The 18,770-nt window shown below is 39.1% G+C and overlaps 1 protein-coding gene across 3 annotated transcripts in view; it reads left to right on the top strand.

The window, feature by feature from the left end:
* The window catches only part of TBC1D4 (TBC1 domain family member 4), a 180,859-nt gene that overhangs the window by 142,102 nt on the left and 19,987 nt on the right, over positions 1 to 18,770 (top strand). For all 3 annotated transcript variants that reach the window (XM_037153231.2, XM_037153232.2, XM_037153233.2), the window contains 3 exons: positions 10,628 to 10,788; positions 13,044 to 13,253; positions 16,684 to 16,842. In XM_037153231.2, coding sequence (XP_037009126.2) covers positions 10,628 to 10,788; positions 13,044 to 13,253; positions 16,684 to 16,842 — 530 coding nt within the window. The remainder of the gene's footprint in view (positions 1 to 10,627; positions 10,789 to 13,043; positions 13,254 to 16,683; positions 16,843 to 18,770) is intronic.

Raw genomic sequence — 18,770 nt, 5'->3', positions numbered from 1 at the left:
GTTTCATTCCACTTAACTTTATTAAGAAAACTCTTAAAACCAGCTTTCTGGGTACATGATAATCTCACTTTTAAAATCATCCTTATTTTCATACCATGTGCTCATCTCCTGGCTCCATAGTCTAAGCTTTGCTTTTGTTTGGGACAAGCCCCAGTGCCAACAACTTACTAAGCGGACCTCCCCTAACCCCGCCTTTTCTTCCCAGCCTCCTGGTACCCAACAGCTGCTGACTTAAACATGTGCGCCAAAGGATGGATACGTTTGTATTTTTAAGTCTGTAGAATATTTCCTAGGCATTTCTTTGTGTTTTGTTTTTCTAGTGACATAGACTGACCTTTCTGAGTCTCACAAATGTCACATAATGGGTGCAGGGTTATAATGGATACAGGGTGACAGCAATGACCTTCAGAGACCGTGAGAGATTCCTTGAGTTTTGTAGACATTTGAGTCTTTGTTCTGGGCCCCAGTACTGAAATGCATTGCCCCTTAAGTCTTGTTCTTTGCTCTTGGAGCTACACAAAATTAGATGTAGTGATTTTGTAAAACTGCCTGTTTAAAAAAATTGAAATTGTGAACTCTTACTGATCATTAAAATTCTTAGGGGATTGTTTTTTTACCATTGGAAAGAAGGGGGCTAAGTTTCGAATTTTTCTAAAGAGATTGTTGTTGGCTTAGAAGTTCATGAGATTCATTCCTGTTTTTTATTTTTAAAAATTTCCATCTGACATCATGCTTATTGATTTTGCGAGAAGGGAACAGACTGAGAGAGGTGCAGAGAAACATTGATGTCAGAGAGAAACATCAGTTAGTTGCCTCTCTTATGTATCCCTGACCAGGAACCAAACTGGCAACCTAGGCATGTGTCCTGACTGGGAATCAAACCTGCAGCTTTTTGGTTTACATGTTGATGCCCCAACCAACTGAGCCACACCAGCCAGGGCTCACTTCTTTCTTTATGTATGGCTTGACTCCTTTATATTTATTGCTATATAGTACACATTTTTTAAATCCTCACTGGAGGACATACTTTTTGATTTTAGAAGAGGGGAGGGAGAAGGAGGGAGAGAAACATCGATTTGAGGGAGGAACATAGACTGGTTGCCTTTTGCATACACTCTGACCAGGGACCAAACCAAAATCCAGGCATGTGCCCTGACTGGGAATTGAACCTGTGACCTTTCAGTGTACAGGACAGCACTCCAACCAAATGAGCCACACCAGCCAAGGTGCTGTATGGTGTTCATTTAATGCATCACAGTTTATCCAGTCTCCTGATGACGGACATTTGGGTTGTTTTGAGTAGTTTGATAATTGACAGTTCTTGCAGTCAAGGAGAATACATGCTATCAATCTGCCTGTGTGTCTCTAAAATCTCCTTTTACTTTCTTTTGGCCCCTTTTTCTCTAGACTTAGGAAGTCCCCAAAGTTAACATATAACTAACTAGGTAACCTTCCTTAACTAGTTAGACTATTTCTTGAAGTATCTCTGAGTATCTTTTGTCTGTGTGCCAATATTTTTTACTCCAACAAAGATTATGAATATTGAATGAATGAACTTTCAAATCTGAACTTTGCTCTGAATTAGTACAGTCATGTTTAAACAGTGAGTGTATAGTGAAGAAAGTTGATGAAGAATTGATTTTAAAAGGCTTTTTAAGGGACAAACTTATGGGAAAATTTTTAAAGGAAGTTAGCCATAAAAAACAGTATAATATATATAGAAGATGCAGTGAATTTAGAAAACCAAAATGCACACACATCAAAATGTCGGTTTGCCTTATCTTGGTGGTACCACCTATTAATAAGAATGCAACACTTTTGGTGAACTCTATTTGCAGTTTATTTATTGTTATGTTAGTTAAAATGAGCGTCTGGAAACTCACAGTTTCCTTCTCGGAAACAAAACCAGGCCTGAAAGTGGCAATTAGGACTAGCCATTAAGAAGGTCACAGGTGATCTGTGACAGCATGCAGAGTACAAACTGACTTTTTAAGGAGTATTTATAGCACTTAATATAAAGTTATATGTTCATCTTTAGTTCATCTTCTGCTGACCTGTGTGTGTTGTTCTTGCTCGCGGCTTCCCCGCGGCCCATGATATCTCATTCTGTAGAAGGATATTGATGTCCAGAGGGCAACTGTCTGTTCCTTTGACATTGAAAAGTTTCACTTTTTTGTTGCTTTCTTATTGGAAGTGCTATTTTTACACATGAGGAGAACTTTTAAATATGTAGGAGCATTAACAATTTCACTATTATTTTTTTATTACTTTGTAATGTTTTCTTGGCTCTAAGAAATTCTAAAAATCAGAAAGCACTTTTTGAGATACTTTTGTGTGCTTTTTAATAACTGGACAGCATAGAATCAACAGACTAAAAAGACACTTAACATTTTTTTTCATTAAAAATATGTTTTATTAAAAAGCCACATACAGCCCATCAGAGTGAACACACCACGTCGCTGCCACCCTGTCCCCGAGTGTGATGCCACCCTCAGCCCTGTGGCTGCTCTCATGCTCCCACCCAGACAGGACCCTTGTCCTGACCTTGTACATGGGAGCTTAAATACTTTTCGAAGCTTTATGTAAATGGCATGATGCAGTATGGATTCTTTTATACATGACTTTTTTCACTGGACATTACTTTGTGAGATTTATTTCTATTTTTATGTGCACCTCAGTCTCTTCATTTATATTGCAGTGTGGTATTCCTTGTGACACGTCACAGCGTATCTGTCCTTTTGATGATGGACATGGGGGTGATTTCTAGCTCTTTGACTTCTAAGGAGTCCCACCCTGGGTAGCACTGTTCATGGCCACGGTTGCATATTCCTGCGCGTTATTGATGACTGTCTGCACAGTGGTCAAATTGTTGGGCAAAATGATGCTTAATAGGTGTATTTCAATGAGTAAGTTGTTTAGACATGAACTTACTAGATACAATTTTGAAGAGAGGGCTTTTTAAATTTGTATTTGGAAATAATTTCAAATTGACAGAAAAGCTGCAGCATGTTATGGAGAACGGCTACAATCTTTCCCCAGATTCATCAGTGTTAACATGTGCCGCACTAGCTTTGTCATTCTCTCTGCCTGTTAACATGTGAATGTATACACGCCTATATGTACATATATGTGCTTTTTAAAATTCTAAGCCATTTATGAATAAGTCACATACGTTATGTCTCCTTACTCTAAATACTTCAGCGTGTATTTTCTAAGAAGGAGGATATTCAAGAGTAGGGTTTTAACCCAGTGATTTCTAAACTCTGTATCTCTGATTATTGCTACTTTCAGAGAGAACATCATACTTACACAATTACCATGATATCTGGACCTGCTCAGACTGCTGAGGGGAGGAGGTTCCTAATATGTTGGGTTATAGCTTTCTTTTCACTAGGGGACTTCATATTTTACTGGTTTTGTGGACTAGGTCTCTACATATGCACAGTCAAATAAGGTACAGGGTGGGTTAGCAGAAGCTAACAGATATTACTTTTTTAAAAAAGATTTTATTTATATATTTTTAGAGAGACGGGAAGGGAGGGAGAAAGAGAGAGAAGCATCAATGTGTGATTGCCTCATGCGCATCCCCTACTGGGGACCTGGCCCACAACCCAGGCATGTGCCCTGACTGGGAATTGAACCAGCGACCCTTTGGTTTGCAGACTGGCACTCAGTCCACTGAGCCACATCACTCAGGGCCAGATAATACTTTCTGGAAGGCATATTATTTTGAAATTTGAAATTCAGATTAGACATCCTTCTCTAGGACCACTATTCTGAATTATTAAAAACATGTCAGGCTACTGTTTTTGAGCAGGTTGAGAGAAAGGAACCAAGATATTTTTAACACCATGGTTTATTGATTAGTAGGGTCATTTGCACAGCATTAAAATGATAAAGGGAAGGGAATAAATGTGGGTTTACCTTACTTCAAATCATTTTTAAAATTTAATGTTATTTCATTGTTTAGTAGCTAAATTATCGTTGCCTATGATGATATAGTATGTTTATATAATATCCATTTATCAAATGTAATATGTCATTTCTATCAACAGGCATCTTGTTACTCCTTATTTTGGCTTCTCAGCTTTTAAGCCTGTAATTAAAAATTATTAATATTGAAGTTTATTTGTCAAAAGTAAATGATAGTCATTGCTTCTATTTACTTATAAAACTTCTCAATGAGAAACTAAGATTTTTGCTGATGAAATACCTTGTAATACAGTTTTGATCCTCTGGTTCTCTCTCATTCACTGACGAAAACAGTATAAGCACTCATTTTGGCTCATGATTGAAACAACCTTATTTATGCTTTATTGACTAATGGGAGTGCTTTTTAATTCTAAGCCCTGATTTTGGACACACATCTCTTTCTTTGTGCTAATATCATTCCTTGTTTTCCTGTTGTACTAGACAGGACACTGCTTCAGAATCAAGGTGACTACTAGTCTAAATATTTTCGTTAAAAATTTTCATAAATCCCTCCAGCTGGATATTACCATTCGTTTAAAAAGCAGCTCTGGCGTCTCCTGAATGCATGCCATCCTTCTGGTGCTTAGGGTTGCATAGGGGGAAAAAAGATGGTGCCTGGTATAAGCAGAGATCACAAATGATCATGTGAAATGCAGACTGCAAACAGGAATTCTGTTTCTACTCCATTCCATGTGGAGATCTCCTTAACACTGTGCAGAATGCTTCAATCAACACCTTATTCTAATTTTGAATCAGTAGAATATAAATTCCTTATATAAACTAGTTCAGAGGTACCTATAAGGAGTTTATTCTAAATCCCAAGGAGATGCAGAAATAAGAACGTCCAAGGAACATACTCATAAAATGGAATCTGGCTTTGACCTGAGAGGATGATTACTGTATTTCTGCTCATCTTACCTTCTGTCACAGTGGTCACTCTGAAGCACTGCTGAGACCTTCCAGAGCCCCCACTGGTCAGGACACAGGGGAACACCTACTTCCTTAGCGTGGATGCTTCTACCCCAAGTTCAGTGAAAGACAGACATGCCCGCCCTCCTGTTTGGGACCACTGACATTTAGATTGCTTTCAAGTTGGAATAAAAGCATAGCATTAACAATTGGACTAAGAGGAGACATACAAGGGAAAAAATGTTCTCCAAAAATTATTTTGGCCACACTGGAAAGATGAAAAGTAGCTTTTTTAATCCTTGTAATTGATCTGTACTTTTTTATGGTGAGCTGTAAGGCCATTTCAATAATAATTCTTATCTACTTTTAAAAGGGTAATGGAAATGTTAGTTTCATTTTTCTCCTTTTAGCTAATACAACAGCATAGAAATAGATCTATTGATTACCTTAGATATCATTTGGCCCATAATATCCTTATTTTACATATGTTTAAATTGAGCTACAGAAAGATTTAATGTCTTGCTTGCTATCTTTTCCTTAATCTTAGGTTAAAAGGATGTAAGTAAATAAGCTACTCATAGACATTTTAAACTCCAATGTAAAAAACTTAATTTAAAAAAAAATTTACATTCAGTGTAAATTTTTAGTGTCGAGTTTAGGAAATAAAACTCTTTGTTTTCTTCATTCTTTTTTTGTTTTGTTTTGCACATTGTTCCACTGATTAATCTGTCCCTTTTGACTCATAGCTCAAATGCTGTATATTGATTTCCACTAGAATAGTTCAATCTCGACTTTCTTTAATTAGTAAAGATTTTCCACAGGATGGTAGATGGTCGCCCAGTTGAAGTCAAGGACTTAGGTAAACTGTCAGTGCACCTGATGTGATTCTGAGTTAAATTTGTCCTGTGTGTCCCGTGGGGAAAAACAAATTTCATCAGTGAGTTGCTCTATGCAGCTTTTCTTGGGGACATTCACAGAGAGAAAGCTTTTTCAGGTTTCGGTTAAATAGTTGCTGTTACATTAGTGAAGTTCTGTGTCTGTCCTGAGCTGTAATACGTTGTGGTCTAGCTATGGACTTAGTATGTAGTCATGTCTTTGGACTTTGTGGAGCTGGTAGTGTTTCAATGGGTGCCCGGGGTTGAAGGATGGGGGGCGGTCTGCTGCTCAGCAGAGCGATGCCTTTGCAAAACTGACCCTGCCCGAGGGTTTACTTCTATGAAAAGTGTTATCTAGGTTGCCCTCGTGGGAAATAAGGCATGATGACATCCTTCGTCAAGTTTGAGTCCCTGTGAGTGGTCACTAAAATGCCTTCATTCTGTACAGTGTCCAGTAAATGAATTGTTATCAAAGCAGGCAAGTATGCATTTAAAACTTTGTCCACTAATAAGCGCAGTGTTAATTTAATAGTTGACGCAGTGAAAGCTACAACTGCTTGGCCAAGGATATGTTGTTAAAAGTTAACTTGAAGCTCTGTTGGTGGAGTGGTTCATGTCATGTCCATAGCTTTTGATCAAGGCTGAGTCCAGAAGGACTTGGAAATGTCTCCCAGCCCACATCAGGATACACACATTGTAGTTTCTCCCTTGTGAACCCTCATTTTGTTCACAGGTTGTGGTTCTTGATTGGTTGGTGACTAGTGGTAGGAAGAATATGTAGAATACACCCATACAAAAAACAGGTGGGAGTTCTCCACATTGTATTGCCCTCCTTAGGTATTCATTTTTAATTTAATACATTTAAGTAGGGGTAACACTGGTGCAGAATACTTTTACTGAATATGTTTTTTGGGAAGCAGCTTTGCTTTATAAGGCACATGTTGATATCCCAAAATATAGAAGTAGAAAAAAGATTATATGAAAAAATAAGGGAATAGTTTTGATTTGTTTCTTTATTTAAAGAACATAAAGATAATTAATATATGTATATTCCACCATATTAATGCATTTTTTATTTGATCCTCCTATTTAGAAAGAAAAAGGGTCTTTAGTCAGAATGCAGTGATTTCAAGAGCAAAGAAAAGGAGGTGAAGCATTTATATAAATGAACATCTAATGTTATTCTGAAGTTATTTCTCTGCTGAAATAAGTGACATTATTGCGTTCAAAAATATGAAAAGAGAAGTCCTGACCGAAAGACTTGCTGCTAGTTAGAGACCGATTCTTTTCTGCCAGCAGCACAGGGCATCCTGGGAGTCCTGGCACCTTTGTTTTTGAGGTTCTGTAGAGCTTTTCCGAACTGACGTGAAGCGTGTTTGTATGGGCACGGTTCACTGCCGTGCTGACGGGTCTGGGCTGTGGACGGTCCGTACTGTCCATGGGACTGTGGCGGGTTACTTAGCTACTTTCTACCTCAATTGTCTCACTAAGATGGGAATCGTGATAACACTGTCCCCGTAAAGTGCTGTGAGGATGAAATGCGTTTGTACCTGTAGAAAGCTCAGAACAATGCCTGGCACATAGTATGTGCTTTTTGAACTAGCTTAATTATTGCTGTAGTAAATACCGCATGTGTTGTTTTATTTTTATTTCTGTTCAAAACGTGGACATTGTACTTGGCTATCTGCTAAATTTAATTAAAGGGGAAGTCAAAGTGAGCACTAGTGTTGTAGTTACAAAAACAACCAAAAGATATAGTAACAAAACCCCCATGTTTTTTCACCTCATCCTGTGTCGTTTTCAAGGTGGAATGTGAGAATTTTCATGCACCATCTTTCACATGGTTTTGATTCTTGAGATTACTACCTTAAGAATGTCAGATTGCTGACTAAATGCAAATCAGAAGCTAAACTACCGTAAGTCGTATATGCGCCAACTATTGAAACACTTATCAGGAGGCCCCTTGGCTTCCGAATACATACATGTCTTCTCGCAGCTTTGGCCTTATCTCTGCCACCACACTGCTTTCTCAGGATGTCGTTTTTTACTGCAAGATAAAGGTCAATGGTCTGTTCTGTAAGTTTTTCCTTTCGGTATATTATTATCTTATATTTTGACTGCTAATTTTTGGCTTATTACTTGCCATGAAATTCCAGATATAGGAGGACAATGGGTCAGTTGGCATTTTGTTTGGATTGACAGGATTTAAAGTTGTAGACCTTATGAAAATTTCACACAGGGGAGGCGAATGTGAGGGTGCTTTATGTCCTTGTTTTAGAACATGGGCCCCCAAAGTTTATATCTTACAGGCAAGAGGAAAGGTGATATAGGTACTCCCTGGTCTTATTTGTAGTATTTTCTAAACACTTGATACATTATTAACAGTGACTCAGAAGGTGATTTTTAAAAGACAGTTTATTCCCAGCATTAAAATATAAAAGTTTCAGAGTCTTTTGGATTGGTTTACTCTGGCATTCTTTATATAGGAGCTACTGAGAGGTGAAGAGAAACTCACCTTGTGAGGCATTGAAGTGGGTGCTTTTACATTCATTTTATTCAGCTTTCCAGGCTCAACTGATTAATGAGATGCTTTTATACAGGACAGCAGTAGTAGTTACTTGGAAAACAGATGCGTCTGTTGTTTACTCATGCTGTTTTCATTGTCGACGGACACCGGGGCCATCACTGGCTCAGTCTGTACTTTTGGGAAACGGAACTTTTTGCCAGAAAGACTTAAAAAGTCGTGACTTCCAACAAAGGGTTTTAAGAAGGCTGATCTTTTATTTATTCCTGTCACGTTAGCCTAGCCAATAGTATTTTTTGTCTGTTTTAATAACCTTCCGAGTTAATGTTTCGTGGGGCTTTACAGTATTAACTTACTCAATGGGTGTGTGTTGAGTGCGTACCGTTAGTTGGTCTCACCACACTAGGAGCTGGAAATGTGCCCATGAATCGGGCATTTAGCAGATGACTGCCAGGGAGGGAGCATTGCTAAACGAAAGTGTTTGTCAGGATGTGACTATTGCATACAGAACATTTGAATCACGGTTTCTAAAAGAGTAATACTTGAATTAATACTTTCCAAAGTGGAAGTAAAGATGAGCAGATTTATTCACTACGTCAGGGAGTTTTGAATCATGGACACATATTAGGGTTATAATTTTATCCAGGATATACAACAAAGGGGGTCTGACTATGTTAGATGGATGAATTAGCTATTTTCTAAAGTATCATAATTCATCCTGACAGTTACTATCTATGTAGCAGCTTACAGGGATGGCTTTTTCTTGACGTTTTTGTTGTCGTTGTTCAAGTGCAGTTGCCTCCATTCCCCCACCACCACTCCCGAGACCCCAGCCACCCCCACCTCCCGCCCTCGATCCTACCACTGTTGTCTTTGTCCATGTGTCCCTTATACCTGTTCCTTGAGGATGCTTCCCCCTTTCCTGCCCATTATCCCCTCCCATTACTGTCAGCTTATTCTTTCTTTCCATGTCTCTGGTTGTATTTTGCTCACTTGTTAGTTTTGTTGATTAGGTTCCACTTATAGATGAGATCATATAGTATTTGTCTTTCATGGCCTGGTTTCTTTCACTTAGTATAATTTAGCTAATCCAGAAGTAGTATCTACCTACAGGAAGATAGATCGAGATTAGATGGATGACCTGATACGTGCATACCTAAAGTAAATAAAAATACGGCAGGCAGGTGCTGGATTGCTCCCCTGGCTAGGGCTTGCCTCGGCTCTCCTGTGCCCCTCTGACTACCTCGGTGGGCTTGGGGCCAGTCAGGCTACTTCATTTCTGACTTAAGATCTGATACTTGATGCCATCAAAAACATTTCTGCACCTTTACTAGTATCACCACTTGTAAACATGGGTATCTTCATCATTCTCTCAGGAAAGCTCAGAGACCTTGAAACTGAAAAAAGTACATTACTGCCACCGCTAACAGCAGCAGTTGCTGCATGGTATTTCCAGCTGCTGGCAGAATTGGTCTCAGAAGTAAGTTTGAGTCAGAATGACCTTTTGTTGCACATGGGCCCAGTATAACTGGCAGTGAGTGATCTTTGCTAGGAAATGACATTTGTAGGGCGGACCAGCATTTCTACACGATTGTTTCCAAAACACTGACACAGAAAGACGTGACATCCCCAACCCCCACGAAGCTGGGGGAGGTGATTCTGAACTTGAGTAAGTTAAGGAACTTTTGTACACTGTTCCCTCTTGGAGAGGGGCAGCGCATGCCAGCCTATTACAGTCTCTGTGAAGCCCTACTAGGAAGAATATGTTTAATATTTTTAAATTTAACCTATCCAGTCTTATTTGACCGTAGGTTTTTTTTTTAAAACACATACCCTAACAAGATCCCAAAGTTGACCACTCTTCCTTCATTCAGGTTACTTTCTGCCACGATCCAGCTGTTGGTGGCTAGTGAGTGGCAGACAGACCCTAGCAGTCACAGACCATTAGAAGTATCCGTATTAGCCTATTCTATAAGAACTATAAGAAGAGCTCTTTGTGACCCATTTATGGAATAGTTACATTGTTTAGAGTATACTCTTAAATTGAAATTTTGAAAAAAGCATGAGTCCCTCACTTCAGCAACCCTTGCTTGTCTGCATACGTGCTTCTATTCCTGACATTAGGACTTAAAAGGTGGGCTGTATGGAATGAGTAGAAACAGCTGAGCTTCTCGCGACCCGGCTGTGGCCTGGGCGACCAGTGCGCCCGCTGACGCATTGCTCCATGTTCTTGTGGCTTTTGCTTGCCCGGGACGGGACTTGTGAATGGCTTGTGCTTCCGTATTGTTGCAAAGAATCACGTGATGCAGCAGTCCTTACAAGTTATATGTTTATTTGCTTTCTGCAGCGATGGAGAGGGGAGAAAAAGGACCTCGTCGACTTGCAGCAATGAGTCGCTGAGTGCGGGCGGCACCCCAGTCACCCCTCGCCGAGTCTCCTGGCGGCAGCGCATCTTCCTCAGGGTTGCCTCTCCCATGAACAGATCTCCCTCGGCCATGCAGCAGCAGGGTCTGTGTGGTGCTCGCTCACGAATCCCTCCTCACTAGCATCACAGATTGGGGAAGGGATGCAGTGGTTTGTCACAAGGGGGTGCATGGATTACAGTGGGGAAGTGATGTCTCCTTCTGTATCTGGTACTTCTCAGATCTGAGTAGGACATATTCGACATTCAGTAAATACTTGTTGAATGAATGAATGAGGAAACAAGTTTCCCAAACCAGGAGCTATGATAGTGCTAGAAAAGCAGGGTTTTTTAAAACTTTGTTTATCTTGAAATTTAAAAAATCCACTGGGGTAACCTTGGTCAGTAAAGCCATGCAGGTCTCAAGTGCACAGCTGTATAAGACATCATGTGTACACTGCCTTGTGCAGTTGCTACCCAAAGTCAAGTGTCTTTCAGCTCCCTGCATCCCTCCTTTGCCCTCTTTCCCTGCCCCTGCCCCCTTCCCCTCCGGCAGTCACCATACTGTTGTCAGTGTCTCTGTGTTTTTTCTCCCTTACTCTTCCTCCACCTTCACCCCCCACCCCACAACCCCCTCCCCTCTGAGGGCTGTCAGTATGTCCTAGTGAATTACAGTGGACATTCAGCGTAGTCATAGACCTTTTTATTCTCAGAAAAGCAATACACTCTCTTTTAAGAGTTGCGCATGAAACAGAGTGACGTAACAGTGTTGGACGATAAAGAAAAGGGCACAGATACGCTGGGCGGACATCAAGCAGCGAAGAGGGCATGGCAGCTCCCTTCAGTGCTGGGCCTGTTAGAAGTTACAGCAAAAGCATGCAGAGGGCTGAAGCAACGGTGACAATAAACCGAAAGATAGAGCAACAGTCAGAATACACATCAGTATGCAGACCTGAAAGCTAGAAAAATAGCGGAATTTCCGGCAGAAATAAATGAATCAGTAGCTCTTGTGGGAGATTTTGCTATGTTCCTCCTTGAAAATTAAATATAGAGGAATTAAATAACAGATAAAAATTGAGAAATGAAATTAAACAAGGGTAATCTACCTAGATTACCTTGCTACCTAGGGAGAAAATTCATTTTTAGCACACAGGGAGCAGTCATAAAAATTAACTATGTACTTGGCAACAAAGATTTCTTAAGAAATTCCAGACAGTCACAGTTATTTATACTATATTCTCTGATCACAGGGCAAATTTCCCAAAAGAAAGAAAAATGAAGGAATAAAAGAAAGGCAGGAATCCACCATTAGAGGAAAACTTGAGTATTTTATGCATCTAGAAACTGAAAACTGCTGGAAAGTAGAAGGGAGAAGATATCACCGGAGGCCTGCATATCAAAATTGAGTGATATTTTGGGCATTTAGAGGGCAAATGCCAAAATAGAGGGCATTTCGAAAATTAAGAAAGCCAAAACTCAAATGTACTAAATAGTCAACTCAAGAAGCTAAAACAGGAACAACAGAGTAAAAAAAAATTTTTTTTAATTATTTACTAAGAAATAAGGGTAAAGTTGGAGGTCAATTTATAAATTTTAAAAAAGCAAGAAAACAACATTACTATAAATAAAATGAACTGATCAGGAAAAGCTTCATGGAAAAGTTACATATTTATTTAAACTCATTGTTGAGATGAGTGTGTTTCAGAAAGAGGAACTAGCAAAGCTCTAGAGTCATGGAAGGGAATTTCACAGGCCAGAGAGTCCTGAGCAGTGAAGCACTGGGAGCAGAGCCTGGGAGACTGAGAGGAGGCTGGGAAGGTTGCTTGAGGCCAGAGTCTGAAGGGATCTATCTGCTGTCCCCAGGGGTTTGCACTGAGTTCTTTGGGGTATATACAACCATGGAAATGTTTTAAGAGACATGATCGAGTGTGTTAATGTGTCAAAAAATGGCAAGAGTACAAAAGACGGCTTGGAACAGAGGGAGAAAATGCCCTCCGGGAATTGGGTAAGACAGTGTTGCAGGGGGATTGAAGGGAGCCGCCCAGAGCAGCGCAGAACTTACGCAGGTCAATTGCAGAAGTGTTAGGACGCTGGGGAAAGGCTGGTTCATTTTGGAGCACCTGTCTCATAGGTCACTTTGTGCAGAAAGGAGAAGTGGTGAGATTGGGGACACTTTCATTTCGTGGCGAGAGGGAACTCTGGAAGGGGAATTCAGTCTAGTGAGTTTACTTAAACCATGAGTTCCAGAAACGAACAGAGCTGTGAAAGCGGACTGTAGGATGAGAGCGTGCCGGCCCCGGAGAACATTTCTGTAGTCTGGGTTACTGCTGCGGAATGCCTCTCACTGTCTTCTTCTCCGCAGATGGACTGGACAGGAATGAGCTGCTGCCGCTGTCCCCTCTGGCTCCCACCATGGAAGAGGAACCGCTGGTTGTATTTGTGTCTGGGGACGATGACCCAGAAAAAGTTGAAAAAAGAAAAAAATCAGAAGAACTGAGGAGTTTATGGAGAAAAGCTATACACCAGCAAATTTTGTTGCTTCGAATGGAGAAAGAGAACCAGAAACTTGAAGGTTAGCCATTCAAACAGGGCCAAGTGATAATGCTACTGTAATTTAAGGTCGTAGGTTAGAAGTGTCCTTCTGCCCCGCAAACTCACACGCATACTTGGACTGTATACGCACTCTTACTAGACTATCTGCCGATAATTGTGTATTTGTTTTGTGAGGTAGTTATAACATGGGGAAGTAGCTTAAGATATTTACATTGTGGTTTGCTAGATGTAAAACGTCAGGCACCCTTAGAGTATATTTGGATGTTAGAGAGTGTAGATAAAATGGTAACACAGTGATATGTATTTGATATGACTGGAATATCATTGTGCCTTAATTTTAAAAACTCTTAAACATAAAAAAGCAAATTCTGTTCTTGTCGAATATGATTTTCAACTTGGAATCTAAGTGGTTTTATAATAGGATAAATTGACTATTTCAAATAAATTGTATTGTATCTAAATCAAGTATGTAATTAATTACATGTTATCAAATCAAAGTTTGTATTTTTTTACTGCTTTATACATTTTCTATTTAAAAGATCCTATTCAAATCATTAAATTTATAATTGGATAATTTATAATAGCTATTGTGCTATTTGTAATGCTATATTGCTAAGCTTGTGAATACCAAATGCTTTAGAATATTTTCCAAACTTTGAAGTGTTAATGTTATTTACTCCAGCACTGGTAGACTCATGCACAAGGAGATGTATAGTCAGTGGCAACGTGTATTAATGCCATTATCTTCAGCAAATCACTTAACATAAAAGAGCCTTGCCTTTGACATTTGTAAAATGAAAGGTTCCACTTGAGGGGACCCTTTGACTTTTCAGAGTCTTGGAAACTGCAGTCTGGGTTTGTCTCTGAGTTGCTTTAATCATGCTATCTTCTGAAAAGTTTTTTAAAATACAGGTGTTAACATTTCTATGTTCATTCCTCTCACTATACCTGTGATTCAGTTCAATTTTTAATTTCAACAATATTTAGTTTGCAAGTGCAGTTTACTTTATTGTTATTTTTGTAGCAGAATAAGAAGTACTATAATTTTTCATATTCCTAGGAAATAAATCTTTTCTTTAAAACAAATATGCAATTAGTTGCTGTTGGCAATAGCAAGTGCCCACTTGAATGTCCACAGATTTTTTTAAAGGGATTGAATTTATGGGGTGGGGCAAAAGTAGATTCACTTCTTTGTGGATAAAACAATGCAATAATTAATAAATTATTATATAAGAATAAAGTCTGTGTTTCACATACTCACGACTGTAAACCTGCTTTTGCCCCACTCTGTGCATTTTTAAGCAATTGGTTACATTTTGAATTAACTCATAGACAGAAAAAAAGGTTGTAAAGAGGGTGATTGTTATTCCTTTAGAACATTTACAACATGAAGTTATATTTCATGAACATTTTGGGAATATGTATAAGTAGAATTTTGCATTAAATTTCAAAGGATCGTTTGGGTACCATAGACTGCTCAGATTGGAAATGGTCTTAGAGATCGTTAATTTCCACTCTTCATTCTGCAGCTGAGTTGGTGATTGGCTTGGGAGGGGTAAGGAATTAACCTGCAGTCACACAGTGATATCCCGGCAGATGAGTAGTAAGACCCAGGTTTACTTCTTACGGTTCTTGGGCTTTTCCATATGCCACAGCCTTTTCTCAACTATGTGTGTTATACAGAGAATTGGGATGTTTTAATGCAAATGACTGTGTATTTTAAGGTCAGTTATACTATATAAATGGACAAAATAAGAAAGGAGGTAACATTTAGAATACATAATAGAAACCTTCGTCAATTTTATATGTACTTCTGTACTTATGTAACAAAGACAAAAAATAGTTTCGCTTATTACGGGTCTAGCCAATGGATAATCATTTCTTCTTGGTGCTGTATTCTGGCCTCGTTAACCAGTTGAAGGCAGAGGTTAACTGCTCTTACTTAGCAGTTTATCATCAGGGCCTGCAGCTGGCACCTGGGAGGTGCTTCTCATTTATTCATTTATTTATTCATTTATTTACTTATTTCTCACCCAAGGATATGTTTACTGATCTTAGAGAGAGGGAGGGGAGACAGACAGACAGATATTGCTGTGAGAGAGAAGCACTGATTTGAGAAACATACATCCGTTTTCTCCCATATGTGCCCCGACTGGGGATCGAATCCACAATCTAGGTATGAGCCCTGACTGGGGATCGAACCTGCACCCTGTTCGTGTATGGGATGATGCTCCAACCAATGAGCCACCTGGCCAGGTCTTTATTATCATTGTAAATGAAAAACAGTCTAGAGAAGGTTGGACAAAAATAAAATCTGAAGATATATTATGCTCTGTTCATTGTGGAAAAGCCATTAGTGAAGTTAAATGTGGAATTATATGTATTATTAACTTTAATGAACTTCTTTTATTTGATTATCATAGAGAAATATATAGCAAGTATTGAAGCAAAGCTAAATTATGTTAGAGAGCCATCTAGTGGTGTCCAGGAGGAATATTTTTGTAGTGCAATTTATTTTTTGATTATGTCTGGAATTTTAAGTAGAAATTTTTATAGCCCTGCTTGAATTGCAGTGCATTATAAGATATTTAATTTTTTTGGGAAAGGTTTCATGCAAACTAAGAGTAATACTCATTTTGCTATTGTTTTTGTGCTGTCGAGGACTTTGGATGCATGATAAAGATTTGTATTGCAGAAGGTAAGGTGGTCGAGTCCTGTGGGCTAGAACAAATACAGATTACTGTGAGAGACTCCTGTTCAATGGGATACTAGTGAAAGAGAAAAAATACATGGTTATATGCTTTTCTTGTTGCTTCCTTTTGAAATCAAATAAAGACCAAGTCAAGGTAGTAGCTACTTTTATAGGCATCTCTTTTAATGAGTCTTGGGCTTTTATTTTGAACCATCAAGTGAAAGAGAATTATGCACTATTTAAAGAATGGAAGTAGTGATAATTTCAGTAACATGCATTTCCCTTTTTCAGATTATTAAAACTGAACACAGGAACACATAGCCCAGTATTGTTAAGGGCACAGTTGCCAACTCTGGAAATAGTTATAAAAATGTATCAGGTTATTATGGTCGGGTATTTTGGAGTCAAGGTTAGCATGAGGCATTGTTTCCTCATTTATGTCAAATATAAAATACTAACACTAATGGTGTTTGAAGTGATGCGGACCAGCAAGTCTGGGGCTCTCACATTTATCAAAAAATTAAAATTTGTAGCATGGCAAATGTGGTTTGTTTTTATGTTCAGTGTGAAATGACTCAAAGTGTGAGAACCTTTTATGTATTCTCGATTTTTAAAAAAGTTTTCGTTTTGAGAAAATGTTGGTGGTTGATCCCTAAAAGTCATTTGCTGTGGTTTTACAAATACAATAAAATGTTAAAAATACTATGTTTTAAAAACACATTGGCCTTACATAAATAAAAGCTCTTGTTTTTCTCAGCAAGCAGAGATGAACTCCATGCCAGAAGGGCTAAGCTGGACTATGAAGAAGTCGGTGTGTGTCAGAAGGAGGTCTTCATAACCTGGGATAAGAAGTTACTAAACTGCAGAGGGAAAATCAGATGCGACATGGAAGACATTTGTGCTTCTCTTAAAGAAGGTATCTGGAACCCCTCAATCGTGTCTTAGAGCAGCTATAGAGATTCTTTTGGTTTGTGCAACTCGGGCATATTTTGTCCTTGTGCTTTACCCATAAGAAAAGGGAAGTAAGTATCTCTGCCATCAGTCAGTGAGTCTCTTGGTAAGCAGGGATGTTGATGGAAGACTACGCCTGAGGAGATCGCAAACCCCTTTTCTGCAGACTTCCTGCCTCCTGCAACCAGCTGTTCTCAGTGCTGTGGTGTTGTGTACCAGGGAAGGAGTGGATTCATTGGCACAGATCCGTGATCACAGCTGTGAAAATAATTCAGACTCACACATTTGACTCCTGTCCAGCATTTGGTCAGAAGAGTTCATTTACACACATGTAAACATGTATATGTGTATGTATATTAACTTACATATATGTGTCTACATATACAAAATTATATTCTTATTAATCAATTCATCCGTTTTCCTTCCATCTATTTATTTTGGAAGAATTACTTTTATTTAACCATTATATCGCACTGTTGTTCTGTCATATAAAATGACTGATACTTAAACATCTTAAATTTAAAATTAAAACTAACGTGAATACTTTAGGTGCATTTCTGTGACCCAGATTACATACATTGAGAATCTCCACGGCTTGGACAAACTGGGTGTCAAATAAAAATCCAAACGTACCCAAAGAAACATGATAATGAATCTTGTTTTAAAAGCTTCTGGTAATGTGTGAAACTGTTGCCTGAATTTAAATTAAGATTCATATTGTGAGATGCTACATTTACAAGCCTAATATATTGATATTTTTCCTCGAAGATAGGAAATCCCGAAGATTTTCCTTGAATGCCTTATTTGGGAGACAAAGCAGTGGTTTCTAGAATGTGTGTGAGGTGCATGACTTTAAAGATGCTTTAGGAATGCTCATCTTCCAGTTTCTAACTGGATAGTTAAAACTTCCGAGCACCGTGCCCAAGGCCCTCCATAGTCTCTTCTTCACCTTTCTGATCTCACTTTCGGCCACTTGCTACCTGGTAGCACGTGCCCCAGAGTGACTGTGTGTCCCTGTGTGTCCCAGGCTGTTTCCGTGCTACCTGCTCCCCTTTCCCAACTCCCTTTCTCTCCATCCCATCTCCTTCTCACTGCTCCCTCCCACCCCCCTCAGGGCATCCCCACATTCCTCCTCCTGAAGTGATCCTCCCAGTCTGGGGAATCCTCTATTCTCACAAATCAATGCCTGTCCCTCTCCGACACCAAAAGGAATTAGTTTCGTATTATTGTTCTGCCTTGTGATTCTTTCCCTTTAATTGTGGTTTTCATAATTTATAATTTTGTGTTTTTATGTATATACTTGTTTAATATTTTTCTTACCCCTCCACTCTATGCCTAGCATCTAAAACAGAGTCTTGTACAAGTTATTTGCTGAGTGCATGAATGGTTGGATGGATGAATGAATGAATGGGAGTAATTTTTCTGAGAATTGATTTCTTCATCTCTTATTGATGAAGTGCCCTCAGCACCATGCTCTGTATGCACTACTCAATAAGTATTTGTTTAACTGAAGTGAATGACCTTTTGTAAAACTGTTATTGGGTGGATAACGAAACAGTCTACCCCCAGCATCAGTGATTCATTTAATAAGTTCATGGAAATGACCCTCTAAAAAGGACATTTTACATGAGGTCACTCATTCATTCATTCAACAGATGTTTAAAGAGCAAGATGCATTTTTGGATTTCATCATACAAAGGTGGAAGTGTGCTCATTGTTCTCAAGGAGCTTACCGTGGAAATGGGGAAAAGAGACAAACACAGTGTAGAGCTATCTGTGACCCTGTATGGCAGTGTGATGAGCAGAGTGTGCGTCACATAGCATGTGTGCAGGGCGTGATCACTCCTAGCAGTGTCAGGGAGACCTGCAGCAGAAGACTGGCATTCTGTTTCC

This window comes from Artibeus jamaicensis, unplaced genomic scaffold, assembly GCF_021234435.1.
Source record: "Artibeus jamaicensis isolate MK-2021 breed Jamaican fruit bat unplaced genomic scaffold, CSHL_Jam_final contig_415, whole genome shotgun sequence".
NCBI lineage: Eukaryota > Metazoa > Chordata > Mammalia > Chiroptera > Phyllostomidae > Artibeus > Artibeus jamaicensis.
This window is presented reverse-complemented; position numbering and strand designations above follow the sequence as displayed.